The 18,460-nt window shown below is 46.5% G+C and overlaps 1 protein-coding gene and 1 long non-coding RNA gene across 3 annotated transcripts in view; one reads left to right on the top strand and one right to left on the bottom strand.

Moving 5' to 3' along the window:
• SLC15A4 (solute carrier family 15 member 4) overlaps positions 1–10,813 on the bottom strand; it is a 28,640-nt gene extending 17,827 nt beyond the window's left edge. For both annotated transcript variants that reach the window (XM_058531235.1, XM_058531236.1), the window contains exons 1-3: positions 10,255–10,813; positions 4,408–4,703; positions 2–170 (exon numbers count right to left, since the gene is read on the bottom strand). In XM_058531235.1, coding sequence (XP_058387218.1) covers positions 2–170; positions 4,408–4,703; positions 10,255–10,779 — 990 coding nt within the window. In that variant the 5' untranslated portion in view covers positions 10,780–10,813. The remainder of the gene's footprint in view (position 1; positions 171–4,407; positions 4,704–10,254) is intronic.
• A 71-nt stretch (positions 10,814–10,884) lies between these two features.
• Positions 10,885–18,057, top strand: LOC131398093 (uncharacterized). The gene is made up of 3 exons (XR_009216826.1): positions 10,885–11,854; positions 13,426–13,795; positions 14,391–18,057. It is a non-coding gene; the product is annotated as an uncharacterized LOC131398093 (long non-coding RNA).
• Positions 18,058–18,460: the final 403 nt, after the last annotated feature.

Below are 18,460 nucleotides of genomic sequence, written 5' to 3'. Positions count from 1 at the left end.
CTTGAAAATATACTGTCCAGTAAGGAATCAAAGCCAAGAAAACAGGGATAATCTTGACAAGAGCCTTCACATCTTCCACTTTATCTTCTGTAAATGGCCCTCCACGAGACATCTTACATGAATCAAACAGACTTTGTTTAGAAGATTGCTGAAAGACTCCAATGCCTTCACTTTGGGAAATAAAATGAAGGAATTAGTTTTCTTCCACCCCCAGAAATCAATTATTTGGTAACATATTAAGTTTGGAGGTAGGAAACCAGCTTGCTGTCTTGAATTTGCTTTAACTTCTTTCTATTACTTACTAATTGCGCACACCAAAGATAGCTACCGAGATTATTCCTACACATTGCAAAATCTACAAAACGCCGAGAGAAGGACTTCCTAGTCAAAGTGCAGGCGGGGCTCCTGTCATTTTAACGAGACTAGCAGGTACGGAATGATCAGTCTACATCGTGGCTGGCCTCACCTCGGCTGAAGCCCCACTGGTCAACATCCCCTTGTGTTGAGGAAAGCCTGCAATCTCATCTGAAGCTGACCTTGACAACATCAGCCACATCACTGCATTAGTATTTGGGAAAAAAAATTGTGCTGCATTGTCTGGATTTTTAATTAGGTAATTTACCAAATGTTAAGGCTTGACAACCAATACGAATGTTGTTCATAAACCATAATGGTTTCTTTAAAATGTAGTCACAGGTGTGAGTGTGAGGAAGGGCTCTGTTCTGGCGGGGAAGCTGAGAGGGGAGCGACAATGCTCGTGATGATGATAACAACGAGGTTACCTGTTACCCGGTAACACCGGGTGCTCAGTGTGCACCACGCTCCCGCCTAGGTGGCCCCTCGTCAGCCCTGACCACAACCCTAGGAGGCATCAGGACATTCCTGCTAGCCCCACTGCACAGATGGGGAGACTAGGGCACAGAGAGGGTAGGGAACGTGCCCAAGGAAACAAAGCTAGAGAGCTGGGGCCGGGATTTGAACCCCAGCAGTCCTGGTGGCTGAGCCTGCGGCCCCGACCATGGCAGGACACCCCCTGCCCCTCTGCTCCCCGCCCACAGGCACCACCCTCATGCTAGGTCTGCTGGTCGCAGTCAAGGACTCGGCCCTCTGGTCCTGGCTCTGGTATCAGCAGCTTTGCTCTCTCGCTTACCCTGGGCCTGTTTCATTATTTATAAAATGAACAGGTCCCAGTGGATAGATCCCAGATCTCTCCTAGCTCAAAACATTCTAATGGAGAAACGTGATCTAAGGTTCTTAAGGGTAAAAGAGAAAGAAAAAAAATTGCTTTAATTGCATGCTATTCTCTAAAGCCAGAAATATCAGGAGATAATTACCATTAAGGTTGCTTCCAATTCTGGGACTCAGATATAAACGGCAATTGTCTGCTTTCTAGTTTACAAACTTCTATCCCATTTAACTAAGTTGCCACTATTTCAAGTCATTTTTGTCCTATAATGTCGACATTTTTAATCTGAACTTTCAGACTTGGGGAGAAACAAAAAAGTGTAATAATATTTTAGCCACATTTTGGACAGGAAAACTATATTCAATTCAGCAAATATTTATTAAGCATTGACTATTTGCCCAGTTCCATTCTAAGTGGGTGCTGGGGACACACGAATACATTTTAAAAGATACATTTCCTGTCCATATGTACCTTAGTCTAAGGGGGAGAAATAATCAGAAAAAATACACTCAAAGTGGAACTCTAAGTTCCAAAAACATTATTCACATGTTCACTTGAAAACATTAATACCTTCTCCAAATTTTTTTTTTTTTTGGCTAGAAAGTAAATTTAAAGTCCTTGTATACCTAACACAGATACCATCAGTGATTTAGTACATCATACTACACGTGTTTCTCTTAAAAAATGTAAACGTCAAATAACAAATCTATTTTCACACATAGAATCATTAACACAGGTTACTGGTTATATTACTTTTGCTTTATGTTGTTAAAATATTTTAAAACTGCGAAGTCAATATGCCCCTAAAACCTCACCTAATTCACACATATTGTTAGTGTATTATTTTGCAACATACAAGGGTCCAACATGGAGCCATGGCCACAAATGACAAGGAACACAGACGAGAACCCAGCAAGTCGAAGTGCTCCCGCTTCACAAGGCCTGTCCTCCCTGAGACTGCCTGCAGAGGCTGTGTGGGCAGGTATGTGCATTCTCCCGGGAGGAGGCCCTGCTGGTTCTCAGATTCTCAACACAAAGATGTCTGTATCTCAAGAATGTTCAAAACCATCTCCACTCTGGTCTGACGAACTGAACAGATATTCATGGATTTCTCATTTAAAATCAACATTATCTTCAAAACAGAGATCAACATAGATGAGAAAGAAACTGGCACTGGCCAGATGAAATTAGTGCCAGAAATAAGGAAACACTGGGTGATGTGCTTCCTTGGGCTTCTGGAGCCGACCTTCTGTGAAAGCATCCTCATCAAGCAGGCACTTATCCTGGGCCAGGCGTCCTGCTAAAAACATCACACATACCAGCTCACTCAGGACCCACCATGATCCTATAGGGTGAGTTCCTCTCCACCGTCCAAAAGGAAATGCAGACTTGGCAACGTCACTAACCTGCCCAAGGTCACAGAGTCGGACCTTGTGTATAAGGAGAGCACAGTCTGAGAATTCTCTAGACCATCAACTTTTCCTCAAACTAGTCCTTTTTTCTTAATTGTGCCAAAGATTTCCAAAATCAAACCTAAAAGGAAATCAGATTCCTCAGTAAATATAAGCCCACATCGTCTTCGCCAGGCCATTTGTGCACTAGAACCCCAAGACGTCCAGGAAGCAACGGCCCTTCTTGCGGAAATGTCTACCAGGGACCACCCACACAGAACACTGAAACCAGGAAGGGTGCCCCTTCACAAGGGTGTATTTTGCTAATGGGTACTCAAGCTACAGAATAAACCCCTAGCGTGTGAAACCCTGCTTTTGCCTAATTAAAATAAGGCCCAGGGAAGCACTCACACCTGCTACTGAGGCTGTGCTGTTTTAATTCTCAAAAATTCTTTAGTGTGGTCCCACCACTGGTAGTTCTGAATTATGAGTCTGAACGCCACACTGACCCACCAGAACATCCAGGTCAACAGGATGGTCAGGAGATCTGTCGGAACCCCCCACGGGGACAGCTGAAGAAACCAGACGTGCAGCCTGGAGTGAGGGAGCAGGGCCATAAGCACTGTTTTGGTTTAGCCACAAATCTACCACATGGAAGGAACATTAGACATTTGTTATGGCTCCAAGGACATAAATAAAACACAGATAAGCCACGAGGAGGCCGATGTGGAGGTCGGCTTGCAGAAGAACATTCCAGCAATTAATGCCACCCAACAATGAGTGTGCTGCGCTGAGAGGCAGGACGCTGCACATGGCTGAGTGGTCAACCTCTGGCTCAGGGACTAAATGCCCATTGAGAACACCAACCCTGATAAAAGTACTACCGGAGAGGGTCGACTATAAAGGGTCCAGGGACTTTTTTGGGGTGATGGACATATTCTGTGTCCTGACTGCACGGTGGGTACATGATCGAATAAATAATTCCCAGAAGTGTACAGCTAAAAGACATGCATTTTACTGCATGTAAATTATACTTCAATAAATAACAAAAATTCTCTTCTTGGGCTAAGTTCTGGACTTTTCTTTATTAATCTGCACCTAGGGTGACCAGCTGTTGTCACAGTTTGCCTGGGACTGTGGGACTTCCCCAGGACAAGGGGCTTTCAGCTTTAAAACCCCAGTTCGGGGTTTTAACAGGACTTACACCGTTAACACCAGGGAAGTCTGTGCCAATTTGGATGATGGAGTTACCCTACCTGCATCTCAAAATTCTGCTACTATGTCCTCTGTCAAAGAGCGGCTGAAGTGACCGCTGGATAACGGGGCCCCTGCTGACCACTCCGTTCCTGACCCAGAAGTGAGAGGCAGCAGCTTACCGTTTAAGGAGCACAGAGAGGTGCCCACAAAGTAAGAAACTGCTTGGTTTTCCATTAAAATGCATTTCAGCGCTTTTTAAAATAAAACAAGAAATGTATAGAATACGTACACTGTCTTCACTGTGCCCTCGTGGATTTCTACCTTTATCGTCTGCATATAACTAAGGAGCTGGGGGCTTCCGTCTAAGCCAGCAGTGTGAGGAAGGTCAGTGCACAGGTTAAAAAAGAAAAGCAGGAGCTGCAGAGTCAGCAGGTGGTCTGTCTTTAAGATGCAGACAAGAATGCTACACCCACCTCCTTGAGGTGATGTAAGAGTGAAGGGGATGAGACATTTAAATCACTCAGCCCAGTGCCCGCACACAATAAGCCACTCGACAGACGTAAGCTAATGTCTCACGTACAGTGATCGGTAAATCCTATCAAATTGAGCCTGGGACGAGAATTCGGTGCTCACCCACTACGGCTGCATTCTCCACCTCGCTTCCGGGGCCGGCAGGAATAGGCCAGTATCTTGAACATATCGGTGAAGGCGCTGCCATCGGGAGGCTTGGTGATGAAGAAGCTCTGGGCACAGAGGAAGACCACAAAAGAGACGCCGATGCAGATGGTCGGGATGAGGTAGCCGGTCACAAAGCCCACGTTCTGCTGGATGTAGGCAATGCCTCCCAGCGAGACAATTGCTCCCAGATTAATGCTCCAATAAAACCAATTAAAAAACCTTCTTGTGGCTTCCGGACCTCGATCTTTAACCTAAAATCAGGAAGGAAAAAGACTTAAAAACGTGTGATAACCTGAAAGAATGAAAAACAGAACACAATATATACGTATATATAATGTTTTCATATATACTATGTATTTTTTTTATATATTATAATTGCTGTTATCATCACAGCCTTTAAGAAATGCAGCACAATCAAAATGGTGTTTACAGATAGATTTAAGGGTTCCCTGACAAAAAAGTATCCTACACTCTTAATTGCTACAGATTCTGGGGATTGTTTCTTTTAATTTTGCTTAAAGCCAACAGAGTTGGATTTAATATCCTACAGAGTTTCTCAAAGTACCATCTGTGAACCACCTGCTTTGGAAACACCTGGAATGCTCCTTAAAAATACAGATTCACAGGACCTGCATTCCAGACCTACCTACTCATCATCTCCGGGGTTGGGGCCCAGGAATCTGCATTTTAAAAAACTTTCCAAGGGACTTCTGTTCACAGCTAAATAGCTCCACGCCTCGATCTAGAGCAAAGAGGAAATTACAGACTGAAGCTAAAACCACACGCTATTTTTAGATTAGGAAGGCTATCAATGGAATCAGGAGGAATTCTGATAAGGATAGAGGTTCCTGGAAGGCACAAAAATCACTACTTTCCTGAATTGAGACAAACACAAGCACCAGGTAACACAAGCAATTTCTAGGTGTACACTCTCCACAACACCGCTTAAACGGAGCCCATTGTGTTGGTGGCTGAGATGTGGGGGCAGGCACCCCATAACTCCCCTTCCCACCTGGATTTTCACATCGACATGGACACTGAGAACAGGCTCTATACTAGCCAGTCATTTCTAGCCAGTTTCATTTCGTAAAATTTTTAAACAAACTTACTCTAAAGGCTGATGCTCGATCATATACAAAGATTGCCTAATCTTGCTGTCTTAGGAACTTCTGTTGTCTTGTCCATAAGTTACAGATTATGAAAAAGTTGGGTAATTTCTGTTCCAGTAACAGATGTGAATTCTGATCCACAGAGCAATCTCCTCTACTTTGTTCTAAAGAAGAAGGTTTTCAATGGGGGCCAAAACAACCAACTACGATACACAAAAAAGCATCTTTTGAGCAGTCACGTTACTTGATATGATATTTTATCCTATTTTTTTAAGATTAAAGAACAGCCGTAAAATATATAGTCAAAATCCTGTGCTCCTCAAAAAAAATTTTGTTTTAATCCAAAATGATTCAACACGGCTACTGCTTGGGCAAATAATACACTTGAAGTAATTGTATGGTAGCCACCACCTCAAACTAAAAATCTGAGTTTTAAATAAACCACATGTTCTCAGGGGGAGCTTAAACTTTTCTCCTACTCACTGAACAGAGGTCCCAGACCAAATGCTGGCATGACTACTGAATAAATGATTTGTATTGAGAATTCCTGATATTTCAAAGCGAGACAGTTCTTCATGGGGACACAATGCATTTAAATGTTACTAAACTGGACTCAAATATTCATGCTATCCTGGAGACAGACCGGAGGAAAGAAAAACTGTAAGCAGAGGAATGGTTACAGAGAAAATACAACTAAAAACAAGTAACTGGGGGTCGGAGGCAAGCTTAAAAGGGAAGAGGGCCAGTGAGTACAATACCCAAAATTAACGGAGACATAATTTACATATTAACTGAACTATGTGGGGGCATTCCATTATCAACACACACTGCCCCGTGTACACTTGGCAGTCAGCTTATTTGAACTCCCAAGAGTAATTCACCAAAATTACTTTAGAAACCTAAGCCTATTACTAAGGCCCTAAATAACCACAGCCCAGTAATTCTGTGTAACAAATGGGAAGCTGGTTCCACCAACTGCAGATCACATGCTCCAGGCCCTGGGCGGCCCCTACGTATCAGACACATTAGATCACCCTCTGCACAGCTGCCCGGTGCCCGGCGCAACCAAGGGTAAACAGGCTCTTCACGTGACTGGTCGAAAGACACTGCAATCAATCCACAGAGTGCAGCGAAGAAAAGAGCAGAATTGTGTACAGTGAGGCCAACAGTTGGCTGACTTGGAAAAATTCCTTAAAACGCACACGAGTACAAGATTTTTTCCTCTAGAAAAAAAAAATGTATCGTTTGCTCCCTTTATCTGTAAAATAAGTTTTGCTTCTTTCAGTTCATTATTTCAAATACTCAATCCATCCATGAAGAATGATTGTGACCTTTGAAAAAGGTTAAGCACAGGGAAAATACAGAGCTGACGTGATTTACATCAAAATAGATCACCTTTGGAATTTTCAGCTACTCATCCTCTTTCAAAAGTCAGCCCGGGCCTCCTCCTGGAAACTGCACAGCCTGACCTCATTCATCTCTCACTCAGAATGTTTCCTGAAGACCCCACGTTGGAGACAGGGATGTGAGGACAGAGAAGCATAAAAAGTACCTTAAAAACACAATTACATTTTCTCAAAATGAGAAGGGCCAGGAGTCGACTAACCAGTCCTGAAGGACAGCCCTGGCAGGTGTCCGGCTCAGAGCCACACCTCCACCAAGCAGCCAGCACCCTGGGGGACCGCCTGCCTGTGAAATTCCCCTCACAGACCAGCCAGCACCTGACATGCAGCATCTGGCATAAGGGCACTAACATTTTCCTTCTACATGTTTGTTCCCTGAGATATAATTCACATACATACTAAAAAATTCACCCTTTTGAAATGTACAACTCAGTGGCTTTTGGTCTATTCACAGCTGTACAACCATCCCCATTGTCCACTTCCACCTTCTCATCACACCCGCAAGAAACCCTGCTGCCTCTGCAGTCACTCCCACTCCCCCTCTCCCGACCCCTGGCAACCACTGATCTAGGCTTCATGGATATGTCTACTCTTGATATTTCACATAACTGGAATTACACAATACATGATCTTTCCTGCCTGGCATCCTTCGACTCGGCATGATGCTGTCAAGGTTCATGAATGTTGCAGCACCCATCACACTTCACTGCTTTTCACTGCTGAATGATACCCCACTGTATGGATGGACCACATGTACTCTATCCATGCATCAGTTGATGGACATCTCCTTAACTTTTTATTTAAAAAATCTTCAACTTGCAGAAAAGCTGACCAAACAGTACAACATACACTTCTATACCCTTCACTTAGATCCCCAGTTCTCTTTTTCTATATATATGTATGAAATACTCTTTTAGGCTGAACTATTTAAAAATAAGTGGCAGCATCATGATATTTCACCCCAAAGACTTCACCATGAATCTCCTAATAATAAGGCCAATCTTCTCTTGACCATAAACCATTATCACACGTAGGAAACGTAACATCAATGCAATTTTACCTTATATGTGGTCTATAATCAAATCATCAATTGTCCCCAAAAATGGCTTAAAAAAAATCTGGGATCCAACCACAAAACACACGTGCCATTTGGTTGCCAAGTCTCTCTAATATCCTCGAATCTAGAGTGGTCCTCTTTTTTCCATCAAAGTGTCGTATTTGAAGAGATTAGGCCAGTTACCTTGTAGAACAGAGCATCCTTTTAACATCCACATTTAGTTACACATCAAGAGTGCATATTCTGCCATGCATTCTAGATAACCTCTACAGGACCATTCATTCTTTTAAGAAATACTAATTACTTGTCTCTCATCTACTGGAGAGCACTAACTCTTAACTTGCACTGCCTGGGTCCAAACCCATCTCCCTCGCTCAATGGCTGTGGCCCTGGCAGGTCAAACCCTCTAAGCCTCTGATTCTTGTAAAACAGGGACAATTACAGTACACAATTGTTGTGAGGCTGGGATAAGACAGTGTAGGAAGAGCACGCAGTACACTCTCGGGCATAACCAACTCATGTGGCCCCTCAGTTGTGCGGCCTGGTCTTTAAAGAGGGAGAACTGTGCTCCCAGTGCTGCGACTTCACTGCTGGCCTGTGAGCCGATGGCACCCTGAGGCCAAAGCCACACACCTGGGCCTTGAGATCATCTCTGCACCGACTGTGCTTCTGCTGCACCATCATGCAACGCCCATCTTGGTGCCGTGGTTCAAATACAGATGAAGACATCAGACCTGGACTAAAACGCTGGCCTGACCACTCACTACCTACAGGACAACAAAGAAAGCATCTCTTTTTGCACCTCCGCGTCCTCATCTGAAAAATGGCTGTAAGATTCACATGAGGAGATTCAAATGAGTTTGAGTACATAAAGCCCATTCTATGGTGCAGAGAAGGGAGAATTCAGGACATCCGGCAACTACTATTTCCAACAACATTATAAGGTATAACGGACAGCCTTACACAGGTATGGTCAAAGCTCAGATTCAAAGGACAGGCTCTTGTATCCTGGCTCTTCATGTACCAGCTGTCTAATGATCCAACCTCTCAAGCCTCAGTTTCCTCATCTGTAAAACGGGCACAATAACAGCAGCGGTGTCCTGTGCACTCACAAAGTACTTAGCACAGGGCCTGGTGCATAGTAAGCCCTCAGTGAATGTTAGCAATCATATGGGTATTTAGCACCTAAACCTAGGAGTTATTGTCCCTACGGCTCACATATGATCCTCCAGCAATTCCTGCCCACTCTACCTCCATAACTTATCCTAAATCCACCCACTTCACTCCATGTCCTCTGCCTCCATTCTAGTCCAAATCTCCAGCTCTCACCTGGCCAGCGTAACAGACTCCTACCTGGTATGCTTACTGTCATCCCTTCCCATACAACCTAGTCTCGGTCATGACCACTCAATTCTCCTACTGTACTGTGAAAGCGGCTACAGCATAGGCAATATGTAAACAGGACTGTGTTCCAATAAAACTTTATTTATGGAGATTGAAATTTGAGTTTCATATAAGTTGTCACAAAATATTCTTTTCACTTTCATCCTACCGTTTAATAACCTAAGAACCATTATTATTCTTAGCTTGTGGGTCCTCCAAAAACAGGAAGTAGACCAGATTTGGCTGGCAGGCCACAGCTGCCAGGCCCCTGTACTGGAAATACACATCAGATCACATTACTTCCTTGCTCAAACCCCATGAAGCCTTCCTACTGTATTCAAAACAGACTTCAAACTCTTTTACAAGTCTTAGAGGACCTGGCCCCTGCCTACCATCCCTCTTCCCACTTCTTTTGTCTTAAAATATACTTGACACATAAGCTTGTGTGAGTTTAAGGTGTACAATACTTGGTGACTTGATACATTTACGCACTGCAACATGATTGCCACTGTAGCTACTACAGCAGCAAGGACGGCGTCCCTGTCTTCCCGGCCCTAGGGCCTTCGCACTTGCTGATCCCCAAGCCCCAAAGCTCCTTTGACACTCTTCAGGTCTCCACTCATATGTCCCCCCAAGAGAAAGGAAGCCCCCGCTATTTGCAGCCACCCTCGTCGTCACTCCCCAATGGCCCCTTAGTGGAAAGGAGCTCATCCCCTCGCCACCACCCCTACGCCCCGCCCCGTGCGGACCCCTCCCCAGCGCCTACGGCAACCTGTCCTGGCGCTCGGCTTCACGCGTCCTCGCCCCACCTGCCGCCCGGCCCCTGCGGCCCCGCCCCGCGCGCGCTCACCTGGTCGGCGCCGAAGGGCGTGATGTTGGCCTTGACGGCGCCCACGCCCAGGCCGACGATCGCGAGCGCGGTCAGCACGGCGGGCGCGCAGTAGCGGGAGGGCTCGTCCGCGCAGGCCGGCGCCGAGCAGTTGCGGACGCGCGTGGGGCGCGGGGCCCCGCAGAGCGCGGCGCGCGTGGTGGGCGCGGCCAGCAGCGGGAAGGCCAGCATGCCGAGCAGGTAGAGCGCCAGGCTGAGCAGGATGGCGCGCGCGCGGCCGAGCCAAGCGTCGGCCAGCCAGCCCCCGAACGGCGACACCAGGTAGGTGAGGCCCATGAAGAGCAGCAGCGCCTGGCTGGCCTGCGCGCCCTCCCAGCCGAAGCGCGGCCCGTTCACGAACAGCACCAGGTTGGCCGTGACGCCGTAGAAGGCGGCGCGCTCCAGCAGCTCCGTCAGCAGCACGGCGCCGCACGCCGCGCGCCGCCCCGCGAACGCCTCCCGCCGCGCGCCCAGCAGCGGCGCCCGCTCGCCGCCCGCGCCCTCCATGCGCCCGCCGCCGCCGCCGCCGCTCTGCCCGCCGCCGCCGCCCTTCTCGCGAGACCGGCCCCGCCGGCGCCGCGGCACGCCCCGCGGGCGTCCCCATTGGCCGGGCTGGCCGCCGCGCAGCCCGACGGGGACTTCCGGCACCACCCCGGAAGTCCCGGTCGGGCTCCCGCTTCCGCCTCAGTGGGGCAACATGGCCGCCGTCTTGCCCCCAGAAGTCAGTGACAAGCGAAATCAGAGCCTTGCTCTCCTAGGTTTTCCACCGTCCCCTCGAAAGCCCAGACTTCGTACGGTGGCTTCGGGGCTCCGCCTGCCCTCCAGGCTGACTTCCTCAGGTGGCCCCGCCCCTGCGCCCCAGCCTCCTGCCGCCCCGCCCCAGGACGGGGGTCTCTGCCTCCACACTGTTGATATGGGGGTGGACAGTTCTTTGTCGTGGGGGCTGTCCTGTGCCTCGGAGGACGGTCAGAGGCGTCCCCAGCCTTTGCTCTCCGCTAGATGCCAGTTCCACCCTTGCTCCCCAGTTTTGACGACCAACAGTGTCCCTAGACATTCCCGAGTGTCCCGTGGGCAGCAAAGTCGCCCCCACTGAGAACCTCTGACCTAGGACAAGCCAGGCTCAGGCCCTGTGTCGTCACACGGCTGGCTTCCCGTTTTCCTTCGACCCTCAGCTCAAGTGTTGACTCCTTGTAAGCCTTTCTTGACCAGGCCATCTCAAGTGGCTCCCACCCCCATCCCACTGCCCTGTTTTAGTTTCTCCATAGCACCTGCCACGTGTTTCGTTTATTGCTTTGTCTTCCCAGCTTGTATGCGGTCCCCACAAGTATAAGGTCCATGGTGGCAGGTTCTTGGGTGTCCTGTTCCTTACCGTGTCCCCGGCACCTGCCAACTGCCTGGCACCTGGTGGGGTGGAAGAGGGTCCTCCAAAAACAGACCCCGGCATCGCTGCAGAAACTGGGACCACGCTGCAATGATTGAATTAGTGGGAGGCCATTTCCTCTTCCTTCCTCCATCCTTAACTCCAGCTAAGACCAGGATGGAGCCGTCAGCTGGGAAGTGGGCTTGCCTGTGGGTCATCCGGGTAAGTAGTCCTTCCAAAAAGGCTTGAAGTAGCATGTACTATTAACTTTTGTATTTTCCTACGTCTGACCTCTAGATGCCCAGCACTGTGCTGACACAGGGCAGGCAGTAGGTAAATATTTAATATTTAAGGAGAGAATAGTTGATGCCAGAACAGGACTTTCGCCACCCTGCCTGTTAATGTTGGTCCTCTTCAGCTGTCAGCTCAGAGGTCACTTTCCTGATCCTCCCAGATTAGATCAGCTCTTTTTATAGGTGATTAGAGCATGCTCTGCTTTTTTCTTCACAGCACCCATTATAATTTATAATTATTTATTTTGTGAAACATCTCTCTCTTCAAAGCCAGGAGGGCAGAGATTTTGCTTGTTTTGTCCCCTGCTATATACCTAGAATGTAGCGCAGTACCTGCCAATGATAAATATTTGTGGAATTAACTGAATGAATGAATGAATACCTGTTGAATTGTAAATGGTGTCCGAAGAACATGTTATGTTCACCTATTTTTTTTTTATATTCCTGTGGCGTTCTGCGGCATATATTTGTATGCTAAGTTCACTAAAAAACTACCCCCCCCCCCTTGGGCCAGCCCCATGACTTAGCGGTTAAGTGCACACGCTCCGCTGCCGGCGTGCTGGGTTCGGATCTGGATCCGGGAGCGCACCGACTCACCGCCTGTCTGGCCATGCTGAGGCCGCATCCCACATACAGCAACTAGAAGGGTGTGCAACTGTGACATACAACTATCTGCTGGGGCTTTGGGGGGAAAAAAGGAGGAGGATTGGCAATAGATGTTAGCTCAGAGCCGGTCTTCCTCAGCAAAAAGAGGAAGATTAGCATGGATATTAGCTCAGGGCTGATCTTCCTCACACACAAAAAAAATAAATTAAAAAAAAGGAGCCTAAAGCTAAGTGAAAGAAAGGGAGGGGAGGCGGTTTCAGAGATTAGGATGTACCCTGAGGAGTTTTGAGCAGTTGTTCTTGGTCCTGGGGAGGTCTGTTGTGCACTGCAGTCTCTGATACCCTGAGGGTGCAAAACAAAGCCAGCAGGCAGAAATGTTTGGGTTTGGCTGCAGTGTTTAAAAAAAAAAAAAAGAGCCAAGACCACATATTGCAAGATTCCATCTCTTATGAAATGTCCAAAATAGGCAAATCTGTAGAGAAAGAGTGCAGATTGGTGGTGTGGTTGCCAGGTGCTGGGGGGATGGGAAGACGGGGAAGTGACTGCTAAAGGGCATGGGGTTTCTTTTTGTAGTGATGAAAATGTTCTAAAATTGATTGTGGTAATAGTTGCACAACTCTGTGAACATACTAAAAACCACTGAATCGTACACTTTCAGTGGAAGAACTATATGGTATGTGAATTATGTCTCAGTAGGGCTCTTGCCAAAAAAATGAGCTAAGGGTTAAAAATTGGGAGGTTTCACGTATCAATTTGGATGCCCTGTTGCTGTTGAAAGAGTAAACTGGAGCTCTGGCAGCACTGGGACTTGCGGATGCCTGTTACACCAGTGACCACCTCCCACTCTGCTTGAACCACATCTCTGGCACTTGTGCCCTTACGTACTCTTCATAGGTCACCGTCGCGCAGGGCTGGCTCTGTGGCTTGCTTTGGCGAGGAGAATGTGGCAGCAGTGTTCCTGGGCCAGGTCTGGGCCTAAACCGTAAGAAGTTCTGGCAGCTTCCCATTTTGTGCCTTGGGAGCCCTGAACCACCATGTGAGAAGTCCAGCTGCCTGGCTGGAGAGGTCACACATGGAGGGAGACTCTGCAGCTGCGTGGAAAGGGGGTCCCATTGCCCCAGCCTCCCAGCCAACCTGCGAGCTGAGTGAAGCCACGCACATAACTGTCAGCAAGACCAACAGAAAAAGTGCCCAGCTGAGCCTCAACCCAGATTGCAGAATCGTGAACAAATAAAACAGTTGATTTTAACCTGCTAACTTCTGGGTAGGTTTGTTGTGCATCATCAGGTAATGAAAGCACACCTGCTTCCCCCATGGCCGCTCTCTGACGACACCAGGGAGCAGCTGCTGTCTTTAGGTGGGGCACACAAATCCTCCCCATGCTCTGTTGTCTTATTTTTCTTATAGTAGGGAAAGTGTTCTCTGTATCTGCTCTATCCAGTGTAGTAGCCACTAGCCACGTGTGGCTATTTGAACTTAAATTAGTTCAAATTTAATAAAATGAAAAATTCTGTTCCTCAATCATACCAACTACATTTCAAGTGCTCAATAGCCACATGTGACTAGTGGCTACCATATTGGATGGCACAGTACGTGGCAACTCCACCATTGCAGAAAGTTCTGTTGGACAGCCCTGCTCTATACTAATATGTGATTAGCGCTATTGATTGCTTATCCAATAGCCACACCCCCTTTCTCCTTCCAAACAGACTCCTGATTCTATTTAGGTCTTTATTTGTCCTCCTCACCCCACTCCTGTTCCCAACCAGCTGCCCCTGTGGCTCAGGAGAAAGGACTTTCATCTTCATTTCTGGATCCGACTAGTCAAACCAATGCTACTCTCTCATGCCTCTTCACAGTGACGAGTTCAGGAGCCTGGACTCTGACCATCAGAACGTGAAATTCCCCTGGGGCCCAGGAGAGAACAAGGGACATAATTGGCACAGTCAGGCTGAAGGAAAGGACTCTGATTTCATGACTGCGAGAGAGAAACACTCTTCCAAACGGCACGAATCAGGAAGCCTAGAGCCCTCACTGCTGCTGGCGGCTGTTTCACAACCGTGTGATGAAGCAGTTTAGGACGAAGCCAGCTTTGTGGATGGCACGGTAGAGAACCAGGGAGAAGTTAGATAACAAAAGATAATAAGGGAGAAGTTAGATAACAAAAGATAATAAATCTTATATTGTTTAAGCCACTGCGTTGGGCTTTCTGTTACTTGTAGCCAAAAGTCGCCTATTGTGATTCTACCAAAAAGTGGGAAAATAAAAGAACGAACAATAGGGAAACTGGACTTTTTTCTCATGCCTCGCCTAATTTGTCTTAGAGTTTTCTGCCTGGCCCCTGTAATCAGTCGGTTTGCAGCCCCTGTACTGAGCCCCAATGATTGTACGGCTAAGGAATTGGTGTAAGTCGACTCTCACCACTTGGTTGGGTATACTTGTAATACACCTTTGTTCTTGAAAATAATTGTATGAGTCTCTGCACCTAAAATAATCAAATAAATAATGACCTGACTCATACAGCAGGTGTCTAGGGGATGGGTAACATTGTCTTACAAAACACAGTTTTGTGGGTAGCCTCTTCACCTCAAGGGCCTTCTGGGAAAGAGGACCTTACTGCAAGGAGGCTTGCAGTGTGGACCAGAATTGGAAATGCACTGTTTGCTCTGAAATGCAGGGCCCTTCCTTCTCTGGCCCTTGTGCCTTGCTCAGTGAGTGGAGCTCAGAGAAGATGCTATCTGATGGAGTGAATCCAGAAGCCATCAGAGACGGAGGACATTTCAGGGGCCATCTAATTCCTCCAGCGTTTCTCACGACATTTCTGCTTCCTGTTTCACATCTGCCTTGCTCACCCCTTGCTGCCAGACAGTTGCAGCTGCTTATTCCCAATTTCAGCTTCCTCAAAAGGCTGGTTTCCAAGTACCCATCACAGACTTTCTGTGCCATCTGCACATCACTGTCTCGTTCAGTCAACAAATAACTGTTGAGCACCTACTCCATACGTCACGACAGCTCAGTGTCAGCTCTCATGTCCGAGGCTTCTGCTTTTCTGGTCTCCCAGTTCCCTGCAGAGGGCCTCTGATAGGCCCAGCTCATCTTTATGCATCAGGCCATGGCCTAAGTCAGTAGCCATTTCAGAGCCACAGGCCATGTCATCCATCTTTTGACTCTCCTTGGGAACAGAGAGTTGTCATAAATTCTGTTTATCTCAGGGAGGCCCTGTTGCAACAGTTCTATCTGGCTGCAGATAATCTTGGTAGAAGCAGAAAAGATAAGAAATAAAAACACAGTCCACCAGTAGAATGGAATCAGGCTTTATCTTCTTGAGCCCAAAGCAAGGCAACGCTAACCTGCCTTAGTGTGAGTTAACCCGGCTCTCAGAATGACTTGTGCTTTATTTTTACGGAGGATGTGAGAGTGTGTGGCCAGGAGGATGGGTTTTTGTTTGGCTTTTCTCAAGCCCTCGTTTTATTTGACCCTTGTGAGTAGCAGCCTCTACTTCTTGGGTTCTTTTCCTGCTGTGTTTTAGAAACCCACAAGACACCTGCAAAAGCGAGGCATTCACCAGTACAAGGGCAGGCAGAACAGGGAGGGAGAGAGTGAGTAAAAGAAAGTGAACTTCTGCTTCCTCCTATTTGAAGAAGCGCAAGATGGATGTTCACAAATGTGGGACCACACCTACCCTTTCCATTTTAACTAGCACTTTTATACTTTCTTATAAATATCTTTATATTGCAATAATAAAGTAGATAATTGGCAGTTAGAAGTGTATTTGTTTTTTAGATTAGGCCTTACAGGAAAGATCAGTGGAGATGAATACAAAGGATGAGAACTGAAGCATACATTTGAAATAATTCAGCATTTGATAATAAAGACATTTCCAATCCACGGGGCAAAGAATGCATTATTGAATAAATTCCGTTGGAATAAGCGACTGAACGTGTGGGGAAAATAGGCTGCACATTTCATACCAACATAAATTCCAGATGGATAAAATATTGTCATGGAGAAATCAAAAATATAAAAGCATTAAGAGAAAATATTGGCAAATATAAAATCTTAGGGAGAGGAATGCTTTTCTAAGCCCAGCACTAAAGCCATGAAGGAAAACGTTAATCGATTTGACTACATAAAGACTTCAAACTTACTTGTATAAAAAAGAATAATTGCAGTGAACAGCAAACTGAAAAAATATTTGCGATACATACGACGAAGTTAATGTCATTATTTTATAAAGAGTTCTTAGGAATCTCATGAAATTTATTGGATAAACATCCAATATATAAAACTGACAAAGTGAATGTCCAGGCAATGTAGAGGGTGGCTGTCCTTTGGTCCTCCTCAGCATTTGTCCCTCCTCTGGTGACAGCACCTTGATTATCTTGGTTCATCAGTGCTCCCTGTGGTTGAGGTAGGACTTGGTGGTCCCCTAAACCAGGAGTGGTCATGTGACCTAAGCCTATCCAGTCAGCAGTAGTCCATCTATTGAGCTGCAGTGATTGGCTCAAACATGGACATGTGACCCAAGTTGATCCAGTCACAGCTACTCCTGTGACATTCTGGTGACCAGGAAAAAACTGATTCCTCTTGCAGTTGGATTTGTAATTATATACACCTGGAGTTGTTGGGGCCATCTTGTGAAACCCAAGAATTAAGCAACCCAGAAGAAAGTAGAGATGAGGAGAGGAAGGCCTTGTTTCAAAAAGACATTTTCTAGGTCTTGGTTCTGACAATGCCTTAAAGTAGCTTTTTTCCTGGACATTTCAGTTGGGAGCCTATAAATTTTTTTTTGATTAAGAAAATGTGACTTTCTGTCGCTTGCAATTGAAAAAGTCCCAACTAATACAAGCAATACATACACATGTATGACACAGAGAAAAGACAAAACACAAATGCCCTTCATGAAAAAAGGTCAAATTACACCAATAATGTTAAAATGGAAAAAGGACAGACATGTTTGTCACTTGAACTGAAAATACCCAGTGTTGGCAAGGTTTTGGGAAATGAGTGCACTCATAAGTAACCAATGGAAAGGTAAATTGGTGCAACTTTGCTGGAGGGCAATTAGTCATTAGTATGAAAATCACATTCGCCTACACTTTGTGCAGTTACACTTCTAGGAATTAAAGAATGTGTGCAGAGACTTAGCTATAAAATATTCATTGTAATGTTGCTTAAAGTAGCAAAAAGCTCAGAAACAGCAAAGATGTACAATAAGAAGGCATTGATTAAATAAATTATAGTGCACGCATACACTGGAGATACTATGTAGTTAATCAAATGACATTGTAGAAGTAGGATTCAGAGGAGGAAAACTATTTGTGGTGTGTTATTCTATTTTCTATTGTTGTGTAACAAGGTACCACAACTTTAGTGGCTTCAGACAACACGCATATATTAGCTCACAGTCCTGTAGGTTAGAAGTCTGGGTGTGGCTGGCTGGGTTCTCAGCTGGGGGTCTCACAGCTGAAATCAAGCTGTGTGCTGGGCTGAGATCTCATCTGGAGCTCTTTCCAGCTCACGTGGTTGACAGAGTCTAGTTCTTTTTTTTTTTTTTTTGAGGAAGATTGGCCCTGTGCTAACATCTGTTGCCATTCATCCTCTTTTTCTTTTTTCTCCCCAAAGCCCCAAAGTACATAGTTGTACATCATAGTTGTAGAGTTGAAGCGCTTCTGTGTGGGACGCCACTTCAGCCTGGCCTGATGAGTGGTGAGTAGGTCGCCGCCCAGGATCTGAACTGGTGAATTCCTGGCTGCCAAAGCGGAGTGCGCAAACTTACCCACTGCGCCACCAGGCCAGCCCCCCAGAGTCTAGTTCTTTAGGTGAGGGATTGAGGTGCACGTTTCCTTGCTGGCTGTCAGCTGCGGGATGCTCTCAGCTTCTAGAACCTGCCAGCATTTTATGCCACGTAGCCCCCTTCATCCCGAAA

The sequence above is a fragment of the Diceros bicornis genome, chromosome 35, assembly GCF_020826845.1.
Source record: "Diceros bicornis minor isolate mBicDic1 chromosome 35, mDicBic1.mat.cur, whole genome shotgun sequence".
Lineage (NCBI taxonomy): Eukaryota > Metazoa > Chordata > Mammalia > Perissodactyla > Rhinocerotidae > Diceros > Diceros bicornis.
This window is presented reverse-complemented; position numbering and strand designations above follow the sequence as displayed.